The following is a 19,437-nucleotide window of genomic DNA, read 5'->3' on the forward strand; positions in this document are numbered from 1 at the left end:
TAGTAATATATTATAGCAGGTTTAATTGATCCAGGGAAATGATCAGCCTTTTGCATGGGATCAGGGAAGGAATTTTTCCCCCCGCGAGGCAAAAATGGCTCTAGTTTGGAAAAGAGAAAGGCAAAACAAACCGCTCATGTCAGACCCCTAGGTTTGAGAAAGGGGGACTGTTATTAGTTTTGATTTTAGGACGAGTTTAGATAAACATGGCTGTTTAACATGGTGTTCAGGCATTCCATGACATGAAAGACATTCAAGTATCAAGTTTTGAGAAAATAGTTGAAATTGTTGCATTTTTAATGTTGTCTATAAAACAAGGCTTAAGATTATATTTAAAAAACAATGTTTCAAGAGAACTCGGCTTTCTCAATGTGAATTTGTCCAGCACTAGAGACATAAACCATCTCACACACACCAAAGCATCCTTGAGGTGAAATAGCGCAGCACATACGAACAGCAGATGGTCTATTGCTCTGCAGTACAATGCTTATAAAGAGGTTTGTGTGATGTGGATGGGTCTTGTTCTTCACAGATGTCTTTAGAATATTTCAAAAATTCATACTTTGTACTATAAAACCTACATGGACCTCTCATGTGCCGAGTGTGTTACATTGCTGTTAGGGAACAAGTCGACTCATGACGCTGGGTGACTAAATGGTATATACTAAGTTCTATACCCCACTCTCTGTTGATGATGCAGTCAATCGAAAGAAGACAAAACAAGACTTATGTATAAACAAAACGCACATTTAGTTTTAATTTACATCTTTTGAGAATCTGCACATAAATAACAATGTAAACCAAAATGTAAACATAAGAAATTGGTTGTTCTAGCAAAGTAAAAAGCTTGTTAACTTTGGTCAGATATTTTTTTCTTAGAAAACAAAGAAACAAAAAATAGAGAAACCACTGTTTGCTACATTCACATGTAATAAAATCCTATTTTAAAAAAAAGTAACATCTTGAAACAGTCATACATTAAGTCTTTGAAGTGAATACAGAAAAGCACTACTGGCAATAAGTAAGGGAAGTGTGTGTCCAGAGACAGTAGTGATACTTTGGTATACATTACATTAATACTTTCGAGCTTGCTACATTTCTTTCAGCTTGTACACTGTGTAACAAGCCAGAATATCTTAAAGCTGTATTTTTTGGTACCTTTGCTTGAGATTTTGGCATTGTATGAATGGACGGCCTAGGGATCAGTCCTTTTCAGACTGTACAATGCTATAAATGGTTTAGAAATCAGTGCCTCTGCTTTGTGTATATCTTAGGTTTATGCATGCTTAAGGTGTGTTCTGCCACATTTGGATGCCAGATCAGCTGGAATCTAGGAATCTATTTAAGGTGATGTCACTATGTCACCAGCAGGGGGAACTCTGGTGTCATTTGTAAATTTTGATATTGACTACTTTCTACCACTCTGTGTTATCTGCAAGTTAAAAGTAGAACTTACTTGAAGTCTAACATTTTCAGGATAGTATAGGTAACCTAAACCAGAGTGCATACTCCAACATCCAGCTGTACAACTGCAATATCTTTGGATTCAGCAAGCAAAGCAACAGTACAAAGTTTAAGTGCAGTTTTTAGGCTGCATACATTTGGTTTCTCTTTGAAAGTCACAAAGCTTTTGGTTCAACCAGCTTTTTTCTGCACCACTGGACACAGTCAATGAGGTAAATTGTCAAACAACTTTGCAATGCCCTTTTCACTTAAATTAACCACAACAAATAAATGTACAAGACACAAAATACTCAAGGAAATGACTCACAGAAAAATAACTGAGATGGGTGCCAGTAACAGGAAAACAACCAAACACCTTATTACCCGTGTCTACTGCTGGACCATGAGGATGTCGCCAATCCTACTCTTGCCTATTCTGTTACATAACAGTATAGAAGCATGGATTTTTCAAAATCCTGCTTCTAAAAAATTGAAAGAGGTGTTCTGTAAGGTTGGCTTACAATACAGAGCTGTAACAAGCAGGATATTGCTTCAAGAACATCTCATGTGCAGTTTTCTGATGCTCTCAAATGAAAAGTGTTGAAAAACTACAACACTACAATTTGCTTGCAGTGCAATAAATATACAATTTATGTCCAGCTTTGGCAACAGTATTAATCATTAGTACGGAGAGCTAAGGTGTTGACAAATATTAAGATTTGTTTACTTTTAACTAAAAAAAACATACAAACCAAAGACGCTGCAGAACGTTTCTACATCGATGGCCACATTAAAATATATACATAAATATATATTCAAAATTAACAACGATTTTTTTTCCTGCCATTGTAAAGGTTTTCAAATTATTGCTTTTGTAATGATAAATTGCATAATAAATTATGAAGTTCTTTTCAGTGACACATAATTAGAAATAAATGATTGTCTTTATCAATAATAATAATTAAAATAACATTAAGTGAGTAGGCAATACCCATATCCCTGTCTCTTTCCTTGCCCTGAGAATACGCTTATCTCGGAGTTCCTTCTTGGAGTTCAGGTTAGTCTTCTAGAAGAATTCTACCTTTCATAAGCTAAAACTATGCTGCAGCATGTTCAATATGTACAAGGACGGGCTGCAATCACCTCAGCTTCCTATAAATAACACTTGTTCTAGGAGTCCATTAACAGTCCATTTGGTCTATGGTTTCTTGCTTGACCTTAACTGGTAACAGAGGTAGTGGGGAGTTTTGAGGCAGCTTTATGACAGAGTCTATTTGATCATAATAATTGCACCCAGATGTAATTAACCCATTTCCCATACTTCGTGACACAGATACCTTCATACTTGCACCTTCTATTTCTCTTCGAAGAAGAGTCATTATTTCTTTCTCCGCTGCAGGTGACATGTCACTTTCATCTAACCTGTCTGCACTGTCACTTATGTCAAATTTCTCAATCTCTTCATTGATCACACTCAGGTCCTCCCTGGTGAGACCAGGTCTTGGGGATGATGGACAGTTTCCCTTCATGTGTATTTGAAGACTACACAGATGAATGTAACTTTTGTGGCAGTGAACACATTTATGTGGACGTTCTCTTGTGTGAAGACGTTTATGGAGTTTAAGGTGAACGAATTGGGTGAACTTTGCTGGGCAGAGCTTGCACTGGTAGGGCTTCTCTCCAGAGTGCAGTCGTAGATGAGTTTTTAGGTTGCTTGTGCTGCTAAACCGCTTATGACATACCTAGACAATGAAAAGAATTAGGTCATTCCTTGTATACAATATTATTTTCATGCAAGGCCATAAAAATGGTTTCTTCCATTGTTACAATGTTTACAACAATTATACCTTCCAGTATGTGCAAAGATTTCAAAGTATTTTAATTATACACACCTGACATTCATGAGGCTTCTCTCCAGTGTGTACCAAAAAGTGCTTCTGTAGATGTGCCAGTTGGGTGAATCCCTTGTTGCAGGTCTGGCATTTGAATGGCCGCTCTCCACTGTGAACTCGTAGGTGGACCTATAAAACAAAGATTAAAAACCATAAGACATCAGTGCTTTCTATACACTCAGACTATATAGATATTGTATACGTATTCCCTTACCTTAAGGTTTGACAGTTGTCCAAAGGTCTTTGAGCAAATGTTACACTCATATTTGATTTTCCCATTTTGCTTTTTAAGAGGGTAGGGAAGAGTCTTATATCCAGTCATGTTCCTCTTGTTTTTGATCAAATTGATGGCTTCATCGCTATTTGTGGTCATTACTGCTGAGGTAGGTTTAGGTTGCATTACATGCTCAGAACTTGCTGCTGTGCCAGCGGTGGGAGATCCACTTGTTGGACTCATCTGCTTATCTTTCATACTAGCAGCAGCGCCTGTGATGGAAAAGGCACTATTCGGTGCAGGAATAAGAAAGTCTCGTGCTTGATCAGGCTGTAGCAATCTGCGCCCTCCTTCATGGGGGAGGGAACCAGGAATCGCTGCAGGGTTTAACATGTGATGAGAGAGGCTTCCCCCTCCAAGCATGCCGCTATAAAATGGATACATTCGTGGGACAATATTGAAATTATTCATGGCATTCATGTTATTCAGTGTGTTAAGGCTACTGCATCCAAGACCGAGAGGTGGTAACAAGAACTTATGGTAGGAAGGATGGTAGGAAGATATAAAGGTTGGAGGTAGATGGCTTGCAGGAGGTGCATAACTGGGAAAGGATGCCAGTCCTTCCGTGCTGAATGGTCTACTTAGAAAGGGGTACAGTTCTCTGTGCTCTTGTGATGTTTGGCGAGGGGATAGTGCAGATCCTGGGCTACTGTGGGGGCTTGAGCTTTTAAAACTCTGGTCTGGGCTACTTCTGGCTGAAGGACTCGGTGGTGTTGATGGCTGAATTGGTGAATGCATCATATAATTTGATCTCTCAAGACCATACGCAGCTGTGGCCTTTAAGTAATCTTCATGAATCTGTGAGCGGAATGGATACACAACTCTTGGGAAAATTGGTCGGTCAGGGCTGGAATTTTTAAGCTGTTCTATGGCTTCTTTGTCTGGGGTTATAACACCAATATTATTCAGTGGGATGTCTTTGGGCTTTGAATGATTGGTGTTTTTTAGAATCTCCTTAACACTGTGCTCTTTCCTGGGTATGGTTTTTTGAGGTGTCATCTCTTTCCGAGAAATCGGCTCCTCTGTAATGATCAAATTTTGCGCTGAAAAAGATATATATTTAAAGTGTTAGTACAACCAAAAATAACAAATATTAAAATTATAGTTCTTAGAATGCAATGTTGAATTACAAAACAACTGAAGTGACAATAAAGGGGTTTTCAGAGTTAAAATATTTGCGGGTGCCTAGGGCCGGTTACTATAAGCTTTATTTTGTTATTGTTCAGCATGACAGGCTGTTTTACATAAAGATATTTTAAATTGTGAAAACCCCTTTAATAGTAATTACATTCTGCCTGTAGACATAAAGCTTTCCATTGCCATTAAGAACAGCAAGAATTTGCATGTAGTTCTGGAATGCCTCTGGAGCGGTTTTCACTGCCACCTCAACAAGTTCCTGAGGACTTTAGGAGGGTGTTGATATAACAGACTGAGCTAAACTGAGACAACTTGTTCAAAATAAATACTGCTTATCACGTTGATCTGTCTTTCACTTGGCATGACAGAAAGGAAGTTGAAATGTGTTTATTAAAAGAGAAACACAAAAAAACTAAACAAGATTCCCAAAGGGGGCTCAAGGTGTCTTTACACAGGACGACTGTTGGGCACATAAGCACCCGACAACCATCCCATGGACTGCTGCCTGACTATCGCTTCTGTACTTGGGGTGCTTTTAGCCGGAACGATTATCGCTAACGTGAAAGACTGAACGATTCCCGTTGAACGAGTCAGTGAAGGATCTGCAGAAGTGCGAATGAGGTAAAAACGACATCACTTGCTTGTTTGTGCAAATGAGAATCGGCTTGTCTAAAACGAGCCTTACACAGGAGTGTTAGTCATTCAAGTGTATGGAGGTGAGGCAGGCTGGGATCGTTCTGGTCCTCCCCTCTTCTATTCACAGTAAACAGGAGTCGCTCAAAGATGGAGAGGTTCCCGTTTACATGGGCCAACAGTCTAAAAACCAAGCAACTAACAGGAGTGCGATTTTTCGCTCAGTGCCTCGTCAGCAGTCGTGTGTACACGGGATGATATTGCCTTCATTCGCTTTTTCCGGTGATAATCAGACCGTGAAAACTACCCTTATCCTAGAAGGCTACAGCATTCAGGGCTAATCAGGTGAAATACACTAACTAAAAAGAAAATTAGGTTCCCACTTTACATTGATATTTAACAGCCTGAGACTGGTGACGGGCATGAGAGTTTTGTCAACACCTTGTTGAGAAGCTCATATCTTTGGTCTCATAAATAGCAGTAGAGTTGTCTATCAGCTTCTAATTGTTACTCTCACTATTGATTAGGGAGGGCGAAGGGGTTAAACTGAACTATTCGACTAGGAGCATAGTTAAAGAGGGCCGCAGAGGTGGCAGTCAATCTGGAGGGGCTTACGAGGAATCAGTCAGCTCAAACATACTGTTGAAACTGTAGGTATCATGTAACAGAGCTAGAGGAGCTGAGCAGATTGATATATAGTCCAATGAGGGGTGCCATGCGTGCCTAACAGCCGTGTCTGTGTGTGACTGCGTACAGGGGTAGCTGTCAATCACTGATAGCTCCGCCCATTGGACTGTTCAGCTCAGAATGTACAGAGGTTTAAATAATTAAACTACAAGCCATACTGAATTTTTCTCCATTAAACTATATATCAATCTGCTCAGCTCCTCCTGCTCTGCAACATGATGCCAGCAGTTTAGACAGTGTGTTCCAGGTGACAGGTTCCCTTCAAAAAGTACTTCCACACAAAGTAGGCACCAGTATTATAAATAGCATTATATAATAGATTATAGAGTAGTGTGGAGGCTATCCTGCATTTAAAAGGCTAAATGTATCTCTTAGCAATAAAACTCAAGCTTGCCTTTTTAAAAATGGGAAAAAAAGCTTTGTGAAAAATGTCCAATTTACCGAGATAGAGATGTATTAAGACAGTTCACTGAAAAATAAGTGAAAGTTTTCTATTGCTCCTTATTTTTTTGAAGACAGAGTTTGAGCTGAAGACATTTGAAAGTATAGCTGCTAGTAAGCCACATAGGTGAAAGTTGTATAAAAAAAAAAAAGCCAAAAGACCAGAAACTGACAGTAAATGTGAGATGGAGAGATATCTCTTAGGGCAAGAGATGCAATCAGCTTCACCCTAAGAAAGGAAGTGAACAACAAATTCTACAGAAATTTCTTCAAATGGCTTACTTAAAAAAAAAATAACTGTAAAACATTGGTTTCTGTGGTGTCTGTGAATGTGCGAAAAAAATTTAACTCGTTTGGTGCTCCACATTAGGAATGTGATTGAGCATTTCAAATATAATTTTAAATAATGACATATGATGCACAGAATGGTTTTAGGCTGCTCAAATTCATAAGAAATCAGGAAATATTGGTTTTAGACACTGTCAGAAACAATTTGCTGTTTAATGATAGGTTGTAATATTAAATTGCATAGCAGTACTAGAAACATTCCTAGCATGCCCTTCCATTTACACTTCAATCTACTTACTAAGATTCATCACCAGCTCTCCAGAAGAAGGATAGTCAAGTCTGTCTGCAAAGTCCCGACAGTACCATACCAGAAGTTCCTGATTGGCTGGAATGGGGTTGATGGTGTAGAAATAGATATTCATGCCATTTTGGCAGGCTGCCAGATTCTGTTCTTCACTGGAGTGTGCGGGATTCACATAGCGCATCCAGTTACTCTTTTCCTCATTGTAGCCATCAATAAAATGGTTAAGTTCGCCATTTGAATATATCTGGAAGTACAACATAAATGTATTAGAAACAATGAGGAAATCTGATAATTACTTTGAGACTTGACTTTCAGTTGCTGGTCAGTGTCACAGGATTAAGTGAATGAAGCAAAATGAATGTTTTTGCTTTTTGTACCAAGTTACGTCTCCAATAATAATCATACTGGAAGACAAGCATGACAATAATGTCCTCCTTCCTTTAATAGCCACAATGATTTAATTGTTCCAACTTTATCTATGATTACGCACACACACTAAAAAGCCATTGAGTCACTAGAGTCATTAACATTACTTCAAGCTAAACAGGCTTTTACACTTGCAGTTTCCCTGGCCATCCCAAATTTTCTCCCCATCTCATGGAGCTAACACTTAATCATATAAATACTTGGAATGTAGTTATTTTGTAAGAACACTGGGTGGAGCGAAGGTGAACTTCACCTGCCAAAACAATGACTCGAATTGGAAGCGGGCCAGTCCCGTCACTCATCCTTTACCAGGGCACTCACTTTTCCTCATACTCAACAAGCACTGTCTTGTGATATTTTGCCCTTGCCTTTACAGGGAGGGAAGTCTCATTTTCACAATGATTAAATATTAAAAAAAGGATGAGTGTAAAGATTGTATAATTAGACAAGGAAAAAAAAAATGCCACGGGACAAAAATGTTTACACTTCTTTTAAGGTAGTTCCACTTGTGAAAGTGAGACTAAAGGAAAGGCCAATGTTAAAACAATGTTTTGTGTTCTGGTCAATGCTCTACATTTTCATAGAAACAGGACCCAAAATCCAGTGTGCGCCAGGAGTTGTCTGGAGATTTGAAATACTTGTATTCTGAGCTTTCAGATTTTTGCTTTGCTCTATTCAACAGAATGCTATACTAGAATGGTAGATTCAGCTTTACGAAGTTTGCACCATGTACATCCACACTTGTTTTTACAGCATTGTCCTTAAAACGGATTCAACTTTACAGAGAGAATAGCTAGTTTATGGAAATTATCAATCGTATAGGAACCTTTAGAGCTTAAGGTTACCTGAGTATTGGTATCTGAAGAGGAGCAATAGCCTCCCAAACTGTACAGCAATGACTCCTTTTGTCAGTATTCATTAGAAATAAGGCGCTTACACTGGTAAAAACTGAAACGTAAAACCTACCAAATTCACACGTTTACACAGAAAGAAACTACTTAAAATGATGCCATTTCCACATTACACAGCACAGTGAGGGTGCTGACTCACAGTTCACTTACAAGAAATAAGGTCACTTAAGGGGTTTGCTCAACCCCAAACATCCTCTCTTTCTATACAGGAGATGAAGAACTTCTTCCTAACTGATATTACGATCACACTCTGTGGTCCAGATATATAGTTTTATGTTACACAAACTACATGAACTTTAGAAGAGAAAAAAAAAAAAACTACATTAAAGAGAAACTAAAATAAACGCCTTCATTATAACGTAGAAGCTCACCCTCCAAAAGTATTTCCTGTTGGCATTTTTGGGAACAGTGACTTCTGTGTAGACCTCTCCTACAAATGGTCCAAAACGGGTTCCTTTTGGAATATACTCTTTGCTTACAACACCAACCACCTGTAAAAAGCAAATAAAAACCAATCAAAAAACCGTCATTCATCATAAGTATTAATATTCAGAATGCAATTTCCACCTGACACTTTTAGTTGAATTCTACTCTATGTATTTGATCCATATGTAAAGATAGCTGTAATTCATGCTCGACTTCTGCATTAGATGCCAAGAGTGGTCACCATTACCATCCAGACAATCTAAAAATGTACAAAAACCACTTTTAAAATGGTCTTGTGTAGCTCAAATGTCAAGCGTGCCTCTGCAATTTTATTTGGCTCTGACAGCTACATTGGCTTTAGCAATCATGTGACTATTGAAATCCTTGGAGACAAAATACGACATATTGGTGCCATAATTAAAAAAAAAAAAAAAGAAAAAAGTCATAGATAACCACTACTGAAGTGTTTATACATTTTCTGGGCCACCCTGTATGTCACAAGCAGATGCCACATTAGTCAGGGAGGCTTTACAAGATTGGGGTAACTTCTGACCATTGCCCTGAATTCTTTTGAAAGCATTGTGAATATACACAGGATAAGGTTGCTGGTCACCTATGTCAACAGATGGCGGTATAGACAGGAAAAAACCCAGTACTGTGAATACTGTTGCAGGTCACATATTTATACTGAAACTTGACATATTTACTCATGCCAAGTTATCGTGTACAGATTGCCGATATCAGAAGTAGATTTTAAGAACCTGCACTTGGGGTTCTAAACGCTAAAGCTACCATCTTCAGAGAGAAAAGAAACAAAAAGGAACAGAAATCAAAATATAGCACAGGAGAATTTACTAGTGTAAGTCAACCCTGCATAAATGGTTAGGTTATGAAAAATGATGCTGCATACAGCTGTCTGACCAATTCCCACCTGCCACTTTTAGTTCATGAACAGTAGGGTTTCAAACTTCCCCACAAACACTTTCATGCAAGACATTCTTCTACTATTGTCCTGATTAATACAGTGCAAGACATTCTTGAAAACCCCCTTACTTGAAAGAGTCAAGCCCAAAACATCTGGTGCTTATGTATCAGTGACACAGCAATACTTAAATGACTGGATATGAGACACCAGTTTACGCATGTGAAATTAATGTTCACAATTGTGAAATGGCCAAGGAAAAAAAAAAAAAAAAAAAAAAAGTGATACGACTTGGGCTACATATACAGTTCTATAGCTAAAACATGTAGAAACTATGTGGCTCGTTAAAAAGTATCTGCAAGCTGTACACAGAATAACTCTGGGCCACCATCTCTGCCTGCATGGCTCTGTTAAGTGCTTAGAAATCCATTATACAACTTCTAATCTAAACTAGGATGAATCTGCCACTGGAACTGGCCCAGAGGTCCTTATGATTCATTGCTGGGGCAAGGCCTTTTCTATAAACACTTCAGCAGAGGGGGCAGAGGGCTTTTAGCAAGTTCATTCTTAATCTTCCCCCTCCTTGCCTACTCCATTTCTTTACAAGCGCCAATGACCTTTCTAGCAATTTAAAAAATCAATCCTTGTCATTATTCTGAACCATGGAGTGCTGCCTGATAACCACTGGCAGAAGAGACAAAAAACAGTAACCCATCTCCTAACAAACATTCACAGATCTGGGTGGAATAGGAGAAAAACGTGCTGACCTACAAATAATAAAACAAGAATCTATTGTCTTCTAATAGTGTAATAAATCCACTGGGACAGTACGCTACATACAGCAATTCTGGTTTTATGGAATACCGGACACATTGTATATAACATACCCCCCAGTGCTGAAGGCATCGTTCAACAACATATGGAAGTGCAATAGTCCACTCATTTTCTGCCTTTAATTGCAAAAAAAACCCTACAATATTCTAAAGTGGCCCCATTAACCTTATTTAACTCCGAATTAAAAATGTATTCTACTAGACCCTAGCAAAGTGCTGCTTTGATACTAATTCAGTGAGCGCTTAGTGTGTATTAAACTTGGTTTCCAGTTTAGCATTACACACAGTATCAGTAATACATCCTATTCTAAAGCAGTGTTTTATGTACAAGAGATCTATGAAACACTGAATGCAAAGATGAAAAACATGTTTATATTAAAAACCTACTACGGCAGTTTTAGTAACAATACATCATTTGAAAGCGATGTCCTTATTAGATCTGCTAGAGTACATACAGGAAGCTTCCCAAGAAGCTGCTCTGCCGGAAAGCTGTGGAATGCAGTAGCGTAAAGGAAGGTCTCGGAGATTACAACACAGCTGATTACAGCCTTGCACCCAACTATAATTGGCATATAAAAATGTAAAGAACCCGTTGCTGACTTCACAACCCTTATTAAACACAAAATACGCAAAGAATGCACCCACTCAGACTCTTCTCAGTGGCATGGGAAAAAGTTACCAATGTAGACAGCTAATCTGCAGTGCAATCTATCGAGGAACCTGAGGTGACACCAGACAATGCTCCCTTCTAGGCTTATACCTTGTGACAAAAACATTGTTTTAAAGATTACGATTCCTTATTATAATAAGGAGTTCATTTACCGGCATCATACATGCTATTGATGCCAAGTAATTATACGGCTATTTGAGGTCAAGAATCTTGGAAAGCTATAGCAGTGGGCTATGTGCAACCCAACTAATCAAAATGAAAGGAAAGCGATATTTTCCACAGGAACCCAAAAGTCTAAGTTATTTCTTGAACTTTAATCTAAAGTGACATATACTGACCTCTTTAGAGCCTGGCGTGTGCTTAAAAAGTAAGTTCCTGGGTAGAGAGGCTTGTGCTTGGACAAGATTACTTTCATCTGAGCTGCCGTCCCATGGGTGATCCTTCACTATATATGTGCACTTTGCCTCAAACTCAGCCTCTGGCCAAAGTGTCATATCGGCTCCTTCTACATCCATTTTCATGGTCTGCTAGGTCCGATGCGGATGGGGTGATTCAATATTCGGAAATGTTGTTTCTTGTGTGGCAGCCTGGTATGAGGAGAAGTGGAAAAAAAGACAATCTAAGTTCTCATAGTTCTTCAGTGTGTGGTTTTCTAAGTAAATTTGAAGAATTGGTCATCAATATAATGCAAATGATATGAAAAAAAACTCCAAAAACTAAACTTTGATTAATGAAAGTTCATTTTACAATTCCCACATCTGAAATAACTATGTATCACCTACCTGTACCACTACTAATGCTGGCTCCTCAGTATCTTACATGCTCCTTGTAAGCATGCTTGCAGTACTGACTGCTAAGTTACTCTGTCCCCTTGGAAGCACTGCCTTAGAAAGTGTCACAAACAAGGAAAGGAAAGGAAGAGGAAGAAGCTGCTGTCTACGTCTGAATGAAGCTAAAAATGGAACTTGCACGCTACAAGGAGAGGAACTCTGATGACTTCTGAATGGGGAAGCCTGAACTTTCCCACCAGCTTCCAGCTCACAAACAACTTTCAAAACAATCTAACTCCTCTGACGTCTTTTTTTTTCATCCTGTTGAAGGTTTTTTTCTATTTTCTTTAAACTTCAACATCCTGCCAGCATCCTTGCTGCAACAGAATCTCCTAGACTAGTGGGAGGGGGGCTTGTTAACTCCTCCAGTCTCAGGACACCACCAGTAGAGCACTCACAGACACCTTGAAGATTGCCTGGAGATCACATGTACACCTTGAGAATTAGTCCCTCATTGCAGTTTGATCGTTTGCAGTCAAGTCTCTCCATTTAGAATTTATTTTTCAAGACCAGAAAAACAAAGTAAATAGGACAGAAGCAAATCATAGAAATATATATATATATATATATATATATATATATATATATATATATATATATATATATATATATATATAGCCAATATCAACTTTCTATTAAAGTTGAATAGATGGAAGTGATAGACTGGAGATGGCATTGGCTGGGTAGGGTACATCCAGGTAACGTCTATGTCCAGCCCAGCTGTCTGTATAGCCCCCCGCACAGGAGCAGTAGAGCGCTATAGGCTGCCGCATACAGTAAAGTCCGTCTATAGGGGACTTGATGCTGGGGGTTTCTCCTCCGTAGGACATGTCAGCAGCAGTCTTACCCGCGCAGAGTCCACACACTTCGCCGGTCATTGGAGGCGGCTGTCCCGCGGAGACATGGTGCACGTTAGCTTGCAGTCAGCAGAGCGCTGTGAAGAGACTCCGCACGCCGCTGCTCTCATACTGGCAGACAGGTGCCGTCTCACCGCCTGCAGGCCGCGCTCTGCTCTCCGCTCTGGCGGCCGGCCGTCTGATCACACTGCCTCTTGTGTTCCTGCTTCTCCGGTTACAGGGAGGGTGGGGCTACCTGCTGCTCGCTGACTGGGGAGTACACGGGGCACCGCAGCCAGCCACAGGTACATGACATCACACGGGCAGTGCGGCGGCTACACGGAGACAGGCGCGTTACTCGGCGGCAGCCGCTGCTCCTTATCACTTTCTCCAGGTTCGCCGCTAGTAACTGCTGCTGGCAGTGCAGGGGTTAACCAGGTGCTGCTCACACAATGGCCGCCGGAGCTGCGGACAGTGCGGACACTTTCACATGCAGATGTCTCCTCACAATTCCCATTCACTATCAACCAAATGAACGCTAGAAGCGGAGCGAGGGCGGGCGGCTTTATCATGCTAAGAGCCGGGACGGAGCAGGAGCTGCTGGACTGTGGGAGCTGCTGCCTGCCCTGGGGGATAGTGAACCCCTGGGTGAGGGGAAAGTTAGTGAACCCCTTGGTGAGGGGATAGTTAGTGAACCCCTGGGTGAGGGGATAGTGAACCCCTGGGGGAGGGGATAGTTAGTGAACCCCTGGGTGAGGGGAAAGTTAGTGAACCCCTGGGTGAGGGGATAGTGAACCCCTGGGGGAGGGGATAGTTAGTGAACCCCCAGTTAACGTTCTGCAGGAGGCACTACAGGCTCCAGCCAGTCCAGGTGACCTTATTGTAGGGGCCCAGCAGGGATGGCCCCTCTGTAGCCCCCAGCTTATCTGCCAGCTATTCCCATTGACCGGAACCTGTGTGACATAACCGTGACTGAGCTTTTCCTCCCTTCCCGGTGTCCCCATCCTCCCTCACCTCAGTGATCAGCGGCCCCTACATTGCTGATCATAGAATCCCCTATATGTCCATAGAGCCCATCACCTATATATCTATATAGCGCAGGACGTCTATCAGGGCTATCATCACTATTACATAGGATCAATGATACAGCCCTCGCCGGACATATTAGTCAGACTTGTGGCTTCTGCACATATAATCCGCTGTATTCACCCAAATAAGTCATTTACTGGACATTCGCACAATTTTGCCACTTTGCTTGTGTATTTCATTAGTCTGCCCAGAGGTATACATATACATAGTCTACCCCCTTCAGTAGTGCTTATCTAGGCCCTTTCCCAATCTGAAGTGACCATACACATGTATGTAGTGTTATCAGGTCTCTAGAGAAGGCTAAAGCCACCATGTAGCCTTCGAAGAGTCGAATACAATGGCGGAGCAGGTGTGATTATCAAGCTGTCTGTGCAGTAGTTTGCCAAAATCAGAAGTGTTTGCGGTGACCGCTCGGAGCAGCTGATGTGATTGCAGAAGTTAAACATGACTTAGGGCTCCTGTCCACGGGCGATCTTGCATTGCGTTACTGGCGGCGATAATTATGTAACGCATTCCACGCTATCTATAGCATTGCTATGGAAAGGGCACCCTCTGTCCACGAGCGGAGAATCATAGCGGTTCTCCGCTCACGGGTACTGAAATCGCAGCATGCCGCGATTCTCTGTGGTGAGCCTATCTATCACATAGGCTCACCGCAGGAAACTGTTAGTTCTCTCCTCTGCGGCAGAATATCGCTAGCGATATTTTGCCTCGCCGTGGCCTTAGAGCTATCCTTTGCTATCTCTATACAGTTAGTGATAAAGCATTTATGCAGATATTGCTTGGATACATTTTCCGGGACCCCCTACGTATTATACACATACCTGTATTCACTTTTGTGCGTCCCATGCTAGTGATTAACTTGACATCTTATTTTTCTCCTAATATGTAATGTGCGAAATTCTGGGATGGTCGGGATATAAGGTAAAAAAAAAAGACTCCTCAAGATCCTTTGCTTATCTCTACCACAATCAAACAAGCTATTGTCTTCTGCTGGCTCTTATGGAGGAAGGTGGAGTAATGCTGTTAATGTTCACTAGGTATCTCCCAGGCCCCTCAAGGAATACGGCTGCTGACAGAGGAGCAGCACAGAGTCCTCTTTTAACTTCCTCCCCTAAAACCAAGGGCAGCAGGAGCGGGGCACAAGCAGTAGTGGCTGTTTTAACTCCCCCAGCAAGTCTTTTTGAAGAAATACATTGTTCTTAGAAGGGATAATCCTACAATGGAGAGTCCATTAGAGGTATTAGGAGGTTGGCAAGCAGTTGTGATCTGCAAGAAAGGCCCTGTCCTGACAATAGACAATTAATGCTGATAAATCTCCACTACTTGTTGCTGTTCTAATTCCTCATAATTGTGTGCTGCTTGTCTTGCCTCCTGCCACACGGGGATGATGCATAGCTCATATAATCTCTCCGAGTACCTGACCTACTTCCCGACACGGTCTTTTCAGGACCCGTCTTTTGCCCCATCTGGACTTTTGCCTGCCTGCCACCAACCCCCTCCTTTCAGAGTTCACTGCTACATAAAAAAAGGCTGCCAGAAGTGTGGTGAAACCCATCGCCGCGACACACATCCAGATCAATACTGTGCAGCACCAGACAATACTGTCTACTAATCTGTAATAACAGCTAATCATGCTCAATTTGGCTCACCAGTGATTAAAATGTACTTTTCATTAAGCTCGCAGAACAAGACAGACGTACACTGACAAGCTGAAGATTTAGTTGTCAAACTTAAGAAAAATGGCAACTGGAAGAATAGTATCAATTGATCCTTTTTTTAATAACCCATTTAATAAATTGGCCAGGGCTTATAGTTGAAATAGTGTATATATACACAGTGACAGTACTACAAGTCTACTTGGCTCTTAAGAAAAGTACAAGTAATGACAACTTAAACAGTCAAAGTGTAAATACGTGACGGAAGTGATCCATGCAGAGTGCAGCTGAAAGAGCACAAATTGCTCATAACACGAGCCTCTCTTAACACGGCGTCTTCTGGTAGCAATATCTGAAAGGCCATAAGACGGTGCTCCTGGCCAAGACTGCTCAAGTGTATATAAGAAGCATGCTTTGTATAGCTGGCTCACTGTATGTCACATCAATCTCTGCCAGGGAGGATTGTCAGACTGTTAACAATGTACCTCAGATAACTCACTTTTTGTGATAAAGCAGAAGCAAGCAGCACCCAGCAGAAGCTTAACTGATAAAACAGTGTCAAATTGAAACCATTTGTCAAGTAGGGGTCCATGCTAAAATCCTGGGCCCAGGAAGTCGGTTTATCTAGTACAGTACATTAACTAGTATAAATAACATTGACCCAAGTAAATGCTGCTACTCCACAGCGTCTCCAGTAAACAAACACAAGCAGCAGGAGCCCCACACCTCTTAATTCAAGTGGCAGCACTCCTCCAACTTCTCCACTTAGAAAGATGATTTTAAGGAATCTTTTGAATCTATTTTAACACAATTTGCTACATCACAGAAAGAGAATAAAAGCACGACTTAAAGATCAACTTTAAAGTTTACAACTTAAACTATTTTCCTTCTAGTAATAAAACAGCACATAGATAGAATGAAAGAATCTGAAGCTGTACCTTGAGTTCTTTCCATACAGCAGGTATTCAGTTTGGAGTAAGTGCATTCCAGTTTTAGTCCATGTGTAACATCTGTGACTAACTCGCACGCGCTCACTGTCTGCTGTATACACACTCTCACTGGCTCTTTAACTCTAACCCTCTCCCAGACTGCTTCAAGGATTTTAAAGTTTTTCCTTACTACAAGCTTCTCCCTCCCCTCGCATCAACTCCTCCCCCATTTAGTAATTAGGCTTAACAAGAGCAATTAACAAAACAAACTCTTTTTGGCCAGGCTGATAATTCCCAATGCCAAATTGTTTTAAGATGTGCAAGACAGTTTGCTTAGGCTGAGAGAAATCAGGAAGAAAAGGCAAGGGAGCAAAACTGGACAATAGCAGCCCTGCTTGGAGTATGCTTTATGGATCATTTGCTATAAAGAGGGAATAGATCCGTTGTCTTAATTGGGGATCAGGGACAATAGTTGTTTCCTAGCATGGGTTTAAATGTTACATCTAATTTTAATCGAAAGATATTCCCCTGAAATATATTTAATTACAAGAGACACAAAAGCTACTGAATATCATTCCAGTTTTACTGTAAAAAAAATCCTGGAGTTTGTAATTGATATTCAGAAATTTGTTAACAATTTCAGAGCTTTTTGTAATTGTCAGTCACAAATCTAACATGTCTTAAAAATGATCATTTTGAGTCGTAGGGTCAGCATATGAAACATAGTATTTTTACATTTATTAATGGACTTCATTGTCCTTCCAAGCAATAATTGCTCATTCTCTTCTTCCTCTTTTTTTAATAGCACTGAAATACTTATACTAGAAGTACAGCATATGTTTGTTCATGTCACATAGTTAAGTCACAAGCCACATATTCTTTGAAAGAATACATTTTTTCTTGTAACCTTCAATATTTTTGAATATATATATATATATATATATATATATATATATATATACACACACACATATATATAAGCAGGATATGATTGCCATTTCCTGATACTGCTAATAATAGTTACTTTTGTGTATGCACAATCAATTCTGAGCAATGATAGTTTTATTGGTTATTGTTTTTTGTGCATTTAGTCAGGGCAGTAGTAATCACAATCATTCTGCAATGCACATATTGTACCATGTATTGCTGAATGTAAACATAGCTCACATTTTATATACTTTTGTATCACTGTTGAGGCAAATTATATGACAATCCACATCCTAATACAGCTGGATTAAGGGAATTTTACTATTTCCCTCTGGATACTATAATCTTACAGTATAACACTGCATGGTACATCTTAGTTTTGGTTCTTTATAAACAGATCAAATACTAAATAATAAAAAATAATTGAAACATTAATGATCTAAGTGCAGCGAACCATATAAAATAACGAAACAAACAATTTGACATATTTAAATGATATATATGAGTTGTACCTTAAGTGACTAAGAAAGGGATGCAGAGTTATTACAATAAGAACTAGTGGATTATGATGTGTTGAGGACTCTTTGGTCTTTAGCTTTCAAGTATTTTCTAGACTCGATGAAACATGACATTTAATGCTGAAAAGCTTGATTTATGTAATCTTTTCATGGTTGCTGTTGATTCTCTACATATGATCTGTAATTCCTACTATACACAAGGTAATCTATAAAGATAGATAACGAATAATGGGCATAACTATAGAACTTCCAATTAAGACCTGAACAGGTATATTTGGATCTATTTTCTTGGCACTACTAACGTCCTATATTTATGACTTCTCTATGTGCCACAAGTTGCCCTCCCTTTCTCCAAATGACTGACAACCTGACACTTTGGTGTGCCACCTGTTGGCATTCCAGCAATAGCTTCCTGCTTCACTGTTCTGCCTAACATACCTGCTGTATGAAGTAAATCAGGTCTTATCTGCGCTTTCTCAGGTACTCAGATAGGATGACTAGGTTGAGGTGTGTTATATTCTATTCTAGATTTGCAGACTTTGAATTTAATATATTTACTATTTCCGTAAAGTGCATATAACTCTATATAGTTAAATTAATATATACTAAATAATGCATAAATATCTTCAAATATAGTATATTTGTTTTATAAAAAAAAATGTTGCATCTAGCTATCAAATGGAACATGAAGAACTTGTGACATGAAATGTTCCTTTCTGATTCATTCTACTTCCCCTTGGGTCACATTGGTGTTAGCTGCTGAAAATAATCATTTAATTGTACAGCATTATAGGAGATTTAAGCTACTTGACATAGTGTGATTTTTTTTTATTTAACTGAAAACTAAAATTCATAACCCTTTTGAGGGAAATCCACCAAATTCACTACTAATGTTTCTGAATGTTCATCATTTCCTAAAGATTGTTGCTAAAGCAATCCACTTTCAGTAAAAAAAAACAACAAAAAACGACTGACAGCATCATTCAGGTAAAAACCAACTCCCGTCTTTATTGATGTTTTCAATACGTATAACAGTGTTTCACGCTTCACAGGGATCTTTGTCAAGCAAAGCAATTCACGCCCAGTTTCTGCAGTACCCATACAGATTGTAACAGGAAACATAAGCCACCAAGGGGAAGCACTCCAGATAAGTAAAGCTGGCCATGCACATTATTATTTGATGTCTCCGATTTCTATTACCTTTACCTAATGGGAGATACATAGTGCTTTGGGTGTTTGGCAATTCTTCATTTATCCAAATAGCACGCAGGCTTGGCCGATCTGAACATACATGTTTATGGGGGAGTTTGGTGTGATAATGGTTGGTTAAACAATGAATCTGTGGCTAGTTGAAGACTACAAC

At 39.8% G+C, this 19,437-nt stretch overlaps 1 protein-coding gene across 2 annotated transcripts; it reads right to left on the reverse strand.

Moving 5' to 3' along the window:
* Nucleotides 1–726: 726 nt before the first annotated feature.
* On the reverse strand, nt 727–16,775 carry PRDM1 (PR/SET domain 1). Of its 2 annotated transcripts, none has more exons than XM_066607943.1 (7): nt 16,639–16,775; nt 11,626–11,874; nt 8,808–8,927; nt 7,094–7,343; nt 3,550–4,652; nt 3,336–3,464; nt 727–3,185 (listed from the first exon to the last, which is right to left on the reverse strand). In XM_066607943.1, the coding sequence occupies exons 2-7, from the start codon at nt 11,806–11,808 to the stop codon at nt 2,625–2,627; spliced, it is 2,346 nt and encodes a 781-aa protein (XP_066464040.1). In that variant the 5' UTR covers nt 11,809–11,874; nt 16,639–16,775; the 3' UTR covers nt 727–2,624. The 2 variants fall into 2 exon arrangements, with proteins under 2 accessions (XP_066464040.1, XP_066464030.1); XM_066607933.1 differs by lacking the exon at nt 16,639–16,775 and adding an exon at nt 12,965–13,156.
* Between the last annotated feature and the right edge of the window lie 2,662 nt (nt 16,776–19,437).

Source organism: Eleutherodactylus coqui, chromosome 1, assembly GCF_035609145.1.
Source record: "Eleutherodactylus coqui strain aEleCoq1 chromosome 1, aEleCoq1.hap1, whole genome shotgun sequence".
NCBI lineage: Eukaryota > Metazoa > Chordata > Amphibia > Anura > Eleutherodactylidae > Eleutherodactylus > Eleutherodactylus coqui.

Coding starts and splice junctions, on each gene's coding strand:
- PRDM1 (XM_066607943.1), bottom strand. CDS start 11,808: ATGAAAATGGATGTAGAAGGAGCCGATATGACACTTTGGCCAGAGGCT. Junction 8,928..11,625: donor ACACGCCAGGCTCTAAAGAG/GTCAGTATATGT, acceptor TGCTTTTTACAG/GTGGTTGGTGTTGTAAGCAA. Junction 3,186..3,335: donor AGAAGCCTCATGAATGTCAG/GTGTGTATAATT, acceptor TTCATTGTCTAG/GTATGTCATAAGCGGTTTAG.